We start from the raw sequence: 10,524 nt of genomic DNA, 5'->3' as shown, positions 1-10,524 counted from the left end.
TGGTGCTGCTCAGCGAGGGATCGGGGGGGTGCCACTGGAGCTGTCTGTGCGATGACTGGGCCTGTGGGGTGGAGGGGCATTGAGATTTGCTATTGAGCCCTCCATGCCCCCCAGCACGTGAGCGGTGCCCACAGACCATCCCCTCTGCGCCGCCCACCAGCCCCCTCCGGCCGCCAGCCCCTCAGCCTCCATGTCTGACTGGGCCCCGGGAGCCATGAGGGGCCGGGGCGGGGTGGGGAAGTCCCGCTGCCAGGCCACTGGGCTGTGGCACACCAGCAACTCCAGGCCCTGGCCCTGCCACGGCCAAACCAGGCCAGGGACACCAGGGAGCCTCCAGCAGGCCCAGGACCCCAGCCTGGCTCCATAGCCACGTCTGCAATGGCCAGTCGCCGGCTGGGGATGGGGCGGGCTCCAGCCAGTCCGTGTGGGGCGCTTCCCCCAAAGCCTGGCCTTGTCCCACGTGGAGGGGGAGCTGGGCCACGGACGGCTCCCTCAGCGTCTGCCACGGTGCCACCAGGGATCGCTGCCCACGGCCTGTGGACAGGATCCTCTGCTGTGCCCGTCCACGGCGCCCAGCCCCGCAGTGCGGCACCGGCCAGCGCCCGCGGACCCAGCGTCGCTCCACTCCCGGCCAGCACAGGGGCCATTCAGCCGGCCGCCGGCAGGTCCCCCCCACGTCCTTGCAGCCCCTCGCTGCTGGGGGGTGCCCATCTGCTGGGCGAGTGGAGGGGGGGGTGTCCTGGCAGGGTGCCCAGGGCCTGTGCGCTGCCTCCTCCAAAGGGCACCTCAGCCCAGACAGACTGGGCCCAAGGCGCCTGTGGCACGCGGTGACGGCTGCGGGGTACAGTCGTGGATTGTCGCGACGACCAGCTGGCAATGGGCGGGGTGGTGATGCTGGAATTGCTGAGACCTGTTTTGTGAGGCGAGACCCCCCCCCACGTGGATCTGGGGGTCCCTCCGTGGGACAAGGGCTGTGTGGCCACAAAGGAGCGAGCGTCTCCTGGATCCGGGACCCCACTGGGCCTCCTGACCAACCCAGACAGCGCGACCGTGGTGACACCACCTCCTCCCTGGCTCCAGCTACCCCCTGACCAGGCTGGGAGCCAGGGTGCTGCTCTCAGCTCCCCTTTTCTCTGCCCACGTGATTCCCTTTGGCCTCTGCACTGTCCCTGGCCCTGCCAGCCGAGCCAGCGCCCAGGGCTGTGACCCCGGGAACAGAGAGGCAGGGAAAGCAGCGGCCTGGCAGAGTGCCCCCGGCCTTCGCCCTTGCTGGGCCCTGGCACCCCCACCCTCAGCTCAGCCCTGGGGGAGGCAGAGAAGAGCGCGGGGGGGGGGGGGGGGGTCCGGCTCAGACCAGCCTGCAGAGAGCAGAGCCCCCACAGCGACAGCCCGCAGCGCAGGTCGGCGCATCCGCCTCGTTCTGCAGGTGGGGAAACCGAGTCACGGAGCGGGAACGTGACCGTGGCTGGCCACAGAGCCCATTCTGGGCTCTCCTGCAGTCAGGCCACAGTCTTCTAAAGGCCCCCAGTGATCTGGGTGAGGTTTGTGCTTCCAAGTGGGAGGGAGGCTGCGGATGTGAGCGGGGCCGGTGGAGGACTCGTGGCAGGGGTTCAGTGTTGTGTAGGGTGTGACACAAAGAGGGACGTCCTGGGGTTTTAATGGCTGGGAGGGGGTGGGAGTAACTGACTCACCTTGCTACACACAGGCGCGTTTGCAAGGGAGTTTTGTTGCTTTGTAGCGCACTGCACTGAGCCGCCCCGGGGATCCATACAGATACGGCTCGTTTGGCTTTATTTCTCTTCGGCTACGGCTACACGGTGGAGCTATTTCAGGATACCGCTGGAATCCCAAAATAGCTATTCTGCGTCTTAAGAGTGAGCCCATTATATCGAAATATAACAGGCTCGCTATTCCAACATCCCTGTAAACCTCACTGAATGAGGGTTAAGGCACGGTTCGGAATAGCGCCTTATTTCGAAACCCTGTAGGGTGCATCTACACAGCAGGGCTTACCTCGAAATAGGCTACGCAGATTGAGCCACGGCAATTGTGTAGCGTATTTCGAAATTGGGAGTGTCTACATCGTGCTTATTCCAAAATCGAGCACTCTCCTGCCGACTTCCCCTACTCCTCGGACAATGAGGGTTACAGGAGCTGGAGTGAGAAGTCCTCCAGCTTGGCAGCATTTCGACGTTATTTCGAAATACCCACCTGCTGTGTAGATGCGGCCTCCGTTATTTTCAAATAATGTTGCTGTGTAGACGCGCCCTTATTGCATTGGCTTTAGGAACTAAGATTGGCCCGTGTAACTTCAAAGGCTGCGGGACAAGCCGGTCGCTGTTGAAGGGTCCCGTGTCAGAAAACAGTGACCAAAAACAGCTGATTGTCAAACAGCTTTTAGGAAAAAGCCAGACAGAGCGGGGCGGGGCTGTCTACACAGCACCCTGACCTCAAAATAAGCTACGCAATTGATGCCACACAAATTGCGTAGCTTATTTCCATGTTATTTTGAAATTTGAAATGTCGCACTGTCTACCAAGCACCGAATTTTGAAATAAGGCGCTGGACCGAAACGTCCCTTGGCCCTCATGCAAGGAGGTCTTACAGGGCCGTCGGAATAGCAGGCCCGTTACATGTCTACACAACAGGCTTGCTCTTAGGACGCGGACCAGCTATTTCGGGATACCAGAGGTATCCGGAAATAGCTCTGCTGTGTAGACGTAGCCAGGCAGGGCAAACATCCCGGGGGAGGGGGGAATTCATGTTTGGGCTGGTGGGAGCTCAGAGAGGGGTGGGCAGAGCCAGGAGAGGAGCAGGCAGAGCTGGGATTGAGGGAGGCAGCAGGCCGGGATGGAGGGACAGGGGCTGAGCTGTGGGATGGGAGGCCAGGATAGCAGGGGAGTGGATTACAGCAGAGAAGGTTTAATATGTTCCCTCCGCTTCTTCCACTGGGCCTGATTCTGCTGCCAGGGATGCCGGCTCAGCACAGCCCCTGACGTGGCTACCCTGGGCCCTCTTGCCTTGTGAGGCTAGGGGACAGGCAGCCCCTCTCTGTCCCTCCCACTGCAGGCCAGGGAGCCCTCTGGTCCCCTCCTGGCCGGGCTCTGGAGCGGTGCAAAGGAAACATTCATTAAGGCCTGAGGGGCAAAGCTAAACCCTCCGAGGGAGGTCAGCGCCTCTCCGGCTCGGGGCTACGGGCGGGTCCAGCCGGTGCGCCAGGGCAGCTGTCCCCCGTGTCCCGCTCGCCGCACGCTCATCAATAGTTGATGGCGGAGCTGCTGCCAAGGCGGGAGGGGGGGGTTCTCGGCTCGCCCCGAGCCAGCCAGTGCCCCCCAAGGAGATGCTCAGCTCCGCGCCGGGCAGGGCGAATCTCCGCCCCCCGAGCAGGAGAATAAAATCGCCAGGGCCAACCCGGAGGCTCCAGAAAGCAAGTCGCAGCCACACCGGGCCGGGGAGACGGGCTCTGGAGCCCGGAGTGACGCCCGCTGCACCGATGGCAGGTAAATCCGGCCGGGGGCTCCCCAGCTCTGAACCCTTTGCTGGTGTTTCCCCTGTTTACCTCCAGCCCCACGCCTCCGCCTCGCCCAGCTCCCTGCCCCAGGCCATGGCACTTCACCCCTGGCCAGCCTGCAGTGAGCTACGGGCAAGCGAGGGACTCAGCCACACCAGCGGAGGGGGACCGGGGTGCAGTGCTGTGTGGGGCAAGGGGGGCAGCGTGGCTGGGGTCAGGATCAGGCCCCTCCATTGCTGGCTGAGCTCTGGCGCCTGCTGATCACAAGCGAGCCAAGTACCTAACCCCTGTGACCACGCTCAGCGCCTGGCACGGCGTTTGGGGGTCGCTGGGCAGGGGGCCGCGCCCAGGGTCACGCGCAGGGCGTGGGGGTCCCTCCCCACAGGCGGACGGGGCGCGGGAATTGTTACCGTTCATGGAATTTACTGCCAGCAACAGGTTATGGGCCTGTCCAAAGCGTGGGCACGCCAGGGGGGAGGGGGGCGGGGACAGAGGGAACTGGTTGGTTAGAGCAGAGGGGTGGGGCTGGGAGCCAGGACTTGTGGGTTCCAGGCCTGGCTATGGGAGGGCAGTAGGGTCTAGTGGTCAGAGTCAAGGAGCTGGGAACCAGGACTTGTGGGTTCCAGGCCTGGCAATGGGAGGGCAGTAGGGTCTAGTGGTCAGAGTCAAGGAGCTGGGAACCAGGACTTGTGGGTTCCAGGCCTGGCAATGGGAGGGCAGTAGGATCTAGTGGTCAGAGTCAAGGAGCTGGGAACCAGGACTTGTGGGTTCCAGGCCTGGCAATGGGAGAGCAGTAGGGTCTAGTGGTCAGAGTCACGGAGCTGGGAACCAGGACTTGTGGGTTCCAGGCCTGGCAATGGGAGGGCAGTAGGGTCTAGTGGTCAGAGTCAAGGAGCTGGGAACCAGGACTTGTGGGTTCCAGGCCTGGCTATGGGAGGGTAGTAGGGTCTAGTGGTCAGAGCTGAGGGGCTGGGAGCCAGGACTTGTGGGTTCCAGGCCTGGCTATGGGAGGGCAGTAGGGTCTAGTGGTCAGAGTCAAGGAGCTGGGAACCAGGACTTGTGGGTTCCAGGCCTGGCAATGGGAGGGCAGTAGGGTCTAGTGGTCAGAGTCAAGGAGCTGGGAACCAGGACTTGTGGGTTCCAGGCCTGGCTATGGGAGGGCAGTAGGGTCTAGTGGTCAGAGTCAAGGAGCTGGGAACCAGGACTTGTGGGTTCCAGGCCTGGCAATGGGAGGGCAGTAGGGTCTAGTGGTCAGAGTCACGGAGCTGGGAACCAGGACTTGTGGGTTCCAGGCCTGGCAATGGGAGGGCAGTAGGGTCTAGTGGTCAGAGTCACGGAGCTGGGAACCAGGACTTGTGGGTTCCAGGCCTGGCTATGGGAGGGTAGTAGGGTCTAGTGGTCAGAGCTGAGGGGCTGGGAGCCAGGACTTGTGGGTTCTGCGCCCCTGATGACAGGGTCTGGCCTGTCTCTGGCCTGGCTGAGCCGCGTCGGGGAAGGTGTGGCGGGCGGGCTCTGATGCCAGCTGGGTGTGAGCAAGAGGCCAAGCTGCCAGGATCCTGGTCGGAGGGGGGGCGGGAACCCCAGCGGCCTGGCTTGGAGCCCGTGGGGAGCGGCCCTGCCGCACGCGGCTCCAGGATGTGAAAGCCACCCGCAGAGCAGGGGCCCTGGCTCCGGGCCCAGCAGCCCGGTTGCCAGTTACTGGAGAGGCCACGGGCCGGGCTGGTGTCTCAGGAAGGAGCAAGGGGCCCGGGACAGGGGATTTCACTGCAGAGGGTGGGGGTGGGGGGGGGCGGGTGAGGGAGCTCAGGGCTGCGCTATCAGGGGATGCAGGCTGGGATTAGGGGCACTGGTAGGAGTGGGGTAGAGGAGAACCCAGAATAGCAGGGGGCTGCAGGTCAGAGCCCAGGGCTGGGATAGGAGGAGGCAGGGAGTTTGGGGCCGGGCTAGCAGGGGGCTGGGAATCGAGGGTGGGGGAGCCTAGGGCCGGGATAGCCGGGGGCTGCGGTCAGAGCTGGGGAACCTGGGGGCTAGGAGTCAAGGAGGGAGGCCATGGCCGGGGAGCCCGGGGGAGCCCGGGGCTGGGATATCAAGGGGTTGGGGTCGGAGCTGGGGGCCTGGGGCCGGGATTACAGGGTCTGTGGGACCAGCACAGGGGGTGTCAAGGGCACAGCCCTTCGCTTTGGGGCCTCATCTGGTTTCTGCGACCCCCATCCCAGCGCCCCATCCCCACAGGAGCGTGGCCCCACCCTCTCCCCTCCTTTGCCAGCTTTCCTCACAGCCAGCCTGAGCATCCTGACGTCGGACGTGGGCCCCTTCGCCTCTGGCCCCGAGTGGAGCGGCCCCGTAGGGGCTCCCTGCCTGCTGGGGCCCCCGCCGGCCTGCAGCAGGTTGGGTGCCGGGGCCGGGGAGGGGGCCGGGGGGCTCGGGGCCGGCGTCCCGCCGCCCAGGAAGAACCAGCGCGTGTCCAATGTGGCCGTGCAGCTGGAGATGCGGAGCCTGTGGGAGGAATTCAACAGCCTGGGCACCGAGATGATTGTCACCAAGGCGGGGAGGTAGGTGGGCGGCACCGGGCAGGGCCGCGCCGGGACGGGACAGCCCAGGGCAGGGGCCAGGCCACCCCCACCGCTCCCCTCTGTGCCCCATGCCCCTGCCTGGTGTCCCCCAGGCAAGAGGGGCTGATCTGGGCGATGCCCCTCACCCCGAGCTGCAGGCTGGCAGCTGGTGCCACACGTCACGGCCCCCACTCAGCCCTTGGAGGCACCGGGGTGGGACAGGCCCGGCCTGGATTGGCTGGGCACTGGTGACAGTGATGGGGAGGGTGGCTGGGCACAGAGGGTGCCCATGGGGCTGGGTGGGCGCTGGGCCTATTGCAAGGGGCTGTGGGGATGGCATTGCCAGCGGTGGCTCCTGCCCCCCCCCCAGCCGCTCCGTCCCTGTTACAGGGGTCACAGGCCACTGCTGCAGTGTGATATTCGGGGGGGGGGTTGCTGGCGTCCAGCAGCGCTGCCCCTCCCGCTGAGTGCTTCCAATGCACCTCCCCCCATTCCAGCACCTTGCCCCCCACTACCCTCCAGTCTCCCACCACCCCCCTGGCCCCAGCTCTCCCCACTGGCCCCCGCCCCCTCTGCCTGTGCACCCTTGTGCTCACATTGCCCCACACTCATGCTCAGGCCCACCTTGGCCAGGGTGCTACATACCCCATTCTGTGCCCATCTGTCCTGCCCCCAGGCCTGGCAGCCCGGCGCCCTTACACCTCCCCCATGTGCACCCCTGGAGGGGGAAGGAGGCGAGGACTGAGACAGGGCAACCCAGTGCCCCGTGTGGCCGACACTCCCAGCCCCTCCTCTGTGACTGGCCACCAATGGTTCCCCTGGTCTGGCCCATCCTCCTGTGTGGAATGAATTTTGTTATGTGCACATGTGCACCACCTGTAGAAACAAAACCCTGACTGTGGGCTCTCTGCTAATCAGCTGGGAAGCATTTGACTCTCCACCCAAGCGCCCAGCTTACAGGGAACACTGCTGCCCCCCCCACTCCCGCACATGCAACAGCTCAACCCCCCTCCCTTTGTGTGACCAAGGACCCCCGGCGCCCCTTCCCCATGTGATGGGGAGACACCAATGTCCCTGCCCCGTGGGACCCCTGCAACCCACTCCCCGTGCCCCATCCCCCAGCGCCGTGTGACGGGCGACGCCAGCAGCCGGTGTCCTCCGCGCTCCTCTCTTGCAGGCGGATGTTCCCCACCTTCCAGGTGAAGCTCTCGGGGCTGGACCCGCTGGCCGACTACGTGCTGCTCATGGACTTCGTGCCCCTGGATGATAAGCGATACAGGTGGGGGGACACAACGGGGGGGAGCGCCTGCTTAGCCCCCCAAGCAGGGCCTTGAGCAGAGCAGCCCGTTGGGTGGGGGGCACGCCCCTGTCAGCTCCCTCCCTCTGCCCCCCCCTGCTCTCCACTCAACTCCTGCAGCCTCCCCCACTCCCCTTCGCACGCCCCCCGTCAGTGCCTGCACCCCAGGATCCCAGCCCCCATGGAAATGTCCTGGAGCCCAGAACAGGAATTGGGTCCCCCTGCTACAGGGGGCGGGAGGAACCTCCGGGGCCCAGACAGCCCTAGTCAGTGCCATAAGGCCTCCATATGCGGGGGTGTGGGAGGTCCCCAGGAGCTGATGCCCTCTCCCTCCCCCCCCCCCCCCCCCCCCGTGCTCAGGCCCTGCCTCTCCCTGCAGATACGCCTTCCACAGCTCCTCGTGGCTGGTGGCGGGTAGGGCAGACCCAGCCGCGCCCGGCCGCGTCCACTTCCACCCCGACTCGCCCGCCAAGGGGGGCCAGTGGATGAGGCAGATCGTCTCCTTCGACAAGCTCAAACTCACCAACAACCTGCTGGACGACAACGGCCACGTGAGCCGCCGGGCCACAGCGGGGCAGCCGGGGAGACCATGGGGGTGGGGACAGGGGGACAGCCCCTTGGGCCACAGACTGTCCAGCTGCAGCATCCCCCCTCCCCGCAACTCCCACATACACACAGCAGGTCCCAGTCACCGAATGGAAACGGTTAAGCCGTGGCTGGATGAATGGGGCATGGGGCTGTTCCCCTCTGGGAGGGGGGGGCTCTGGCAGTGGCAGGGGGGAGCCAAGGCAGGGGGTGAGGCTGTGGCAGTGACGAGTGGACTTGGGGACCTTAGCACCAACTCCAATTGGTGTTGGGGGCGCTGCCTGGCTCAGGAGGGCAGGGATATGGCACCACAGGCAGGAGCAGGCGGTTGCTGAGGGACCGTCTATGGGACAAGGCCCTACAAGGTGGAGGATGGGGGCAGGGTGCTGGGCCAGGGCTGTGCGACTGGAGGGGATGCAGAGCCACAAGACACTCTGCCACAGGGCGGTGGGACAGGGCAGTGGCTGTCCTGGGCCCGTCTCAGCCTGGCTCTTCCCTGGCACCCCCAGATCATCCTGAACTCCATGCACCGGTACCAGCCCCGCTTCCACGTGGTGTACGTGGACCCACGCCGGGACAGCGAGCGCTTCGCCCACGAGAACTTCAAATCCTTCACCTTCGCAGAGACCCAGTTCATGGCGGTGACGGCCTACCAGAACCACCGGGTGCGCACGCAGCCCCGGGACCGGCCCCGCCCCACGGGGCACAGAGCCAGCCTTCCCCAGCCCCGGTCTGGATCCCCTTCCCTGCCACACCAGCTAAGGGCCATGGCACCCCCTGCTGGAGCGGGCAGGGCTGGGCAATCCAGGCTCCTCCCACTTCCTGGTGTCACAGCACTCCCTGCTGGAGAGGGCAGGGGTAGGCAGTGCAGGCTCCTCCCACTCCCTGGTGTCACAGCACCCCCTGCTGGAGAGGGCAGGGCTGGGCAATCCAGGCTCCTCCCACTCCCTGGAGTCACAGCGCCCCCTGCTGGAGAGGGCAGGGGTAGGCTGTACAGGCTCTTCCCACTCGCTGGTGTCACAGCCCCCCCTGCTGGGGAGAGCAGAGCTGGGCAAGGCAAGCTCCAGCTCCCTTACTGGTGTCACAGAGCCCCCTGCTGGAGAGAGCAGGTTCCTCCCACTCCCTGGTGTCACAGCACCCCCTGCTGGGGAGCACAGAGAAGGGCAAGGCAAGCTCCAGCTCCCTTACTGGTGCCACAGCGCCTCCTGCTGGATGATGGCTTCCTGGCCTTTTTTGATTTCATGCAAAGGGTTTGGGGGTCCCTTCCCAGGATTCCTGCCCTGCTTTGCCTGGGGAGCCGCTGAGCTGGGCTGCTCCCTTCACCCCCCACCTCTCGCTCTGCAGATCACCCAGCTGAAAATCGCCAGTAACCCCTTCGCCAAAGGGTTCCGGGACTGCGAGCCAGACGACTGGTAACTGCCCCCCTCAATCCCTCCCCCCCCCATGGGAGCTGGGCACCCTAGTAACTCCCCTTCTCCCCGGGGCCCCACTGTCCTAACCACCTACCCCTCCCCTGCCATGCACCCCAGCATCTGCTCCTGCCCAGCTCTCACCGGCCCAGAACCAAACGAGGCAGGATGGGTTGCACATATGCAAATTAGCTCATTACAGAGTGTGCACCCAGGATCTCGCATGGGAGCTGGGTGCCAGTTGGGGGGGAGGGGCACCTCTGCCCATCCTCCTGCTCCCCCCTCCAAAGTCTCGCCCCAGCTGGGGCCCCGCTGTTCTCACCCTCCCCCTTCCCTCCTGCAGGCCTGGAGCATCAGGGCCCCTGCTGGACACGCTGGCCCGCATTCGGGGGACAGGCCCCGCCTCCCAGCTGAAGGACACGCAGGAGAAAGGTAACTCCCACCCCCAGGCTCTTAGCTCCGGCACCGGGACACCCCCAGCCCAGCCGAACAGCATGTGGGGGCAGGGCTGTGACATGCAGCTGGCTGGGCGCACCCCACTGGGAGGTGTCGGGGGGGGGGGGAGCCCCACCCAGCAGCTCTTGGTCATGCCCTGCAGTGCTGGCCATGTGGGGCATGGAGGGCTCTGGGAGCCACAGGCCAGGGATGGGGCTTGTGGGCTTTTAATACTGGCTGAGGGAAGGGGCAGGGGATGGAGGTGGAGGGCGGGGCTCCGGCAGCGGCAGAGCAAGGCAGGGGGCGGGGTTCTGGCAGGGGGCGGAGCCAAGAAGGGGCGGGGCTCTGGCTGTGACAAGGGGGCTTGGGGACCTTAGCACAGCAACCCTGCCATGGCTGTCAGTGGCCCTTGTTCTCTGCTCTCTCCCCAGGGCTGCCGGGCCGGCGCCGTGTCAGGGGGGAGCTGCCCCCCACCCTGCTGCAGGAGGCCGCCCCACTCCAGCACCCCCCTCTCGCGCCCCTTGCGGGAGCCCGTGGCTTCCAGGACAGCTTGGCTGCGCAGCGCCCCCTCCCCCCGGAGCTGGGGGGCCCCGTGTACAAACCCCTCTCCTACCACAGCGTGTACATCGGGGCCAAGCCACGGGTGGCACCGTACCTGCTGCCCGCCAGCCTCCACCCATTTGACGTCTACGGCGCCAGCCCCCCGGCCCTCAATTACAGGCCACAGTGACAAGT

At 65.5% G+C, this 10,524-nt stretch overlaps 1 protein-coding gene across 1 annotated transcript; it reads left to right on the top strand.

Annotated features, from left to right (window-relative positions):
* The first annotated feature begins 5,560 nt into the window (after positions 1-5,560).
* TBX10 (T-box transcription factor 10) lies at positions 5,561-9,361 on the top strand. The gene is made up of 5 exons (XM_075928812.1): positions 5,561-6,063; positions 7,241-7,342; positions 7,740-7,911; positions 8,455-8,610; positions 9,290-9,361. The coding sequence occupies exons 1-5, from the start codon at positions 5,561-5,563 to the stop codon at positions 9,359-9,361; spliced, it is 1,005 nt and encodes a 334-aa protein (XP_075784927.1).
* The last annotated feature ends 1,163 nt before the right edge of the window (positions 9,362-10,524 follow it).

This window comes from Pelodiscus sinensis, chromosome 4 (genome assembly GCF_049634645.1).
Source record: "Pelodiscus sinensis isolate JC-2024 chromosome 4, ASM4963464v1, whole genome shotgun sequence".
Taxonomy (NCBI): Eukaryota; Metazoa; Chordata; order Testudines; family Trionychidae; genus Pelodiscus; species Pelodiscus sinensis.
The sequence above is the reverse complement of the archived record's forward strand: the minus strand, read 5'-3'. Positions and strand labels throughout refer to the sequence as shown.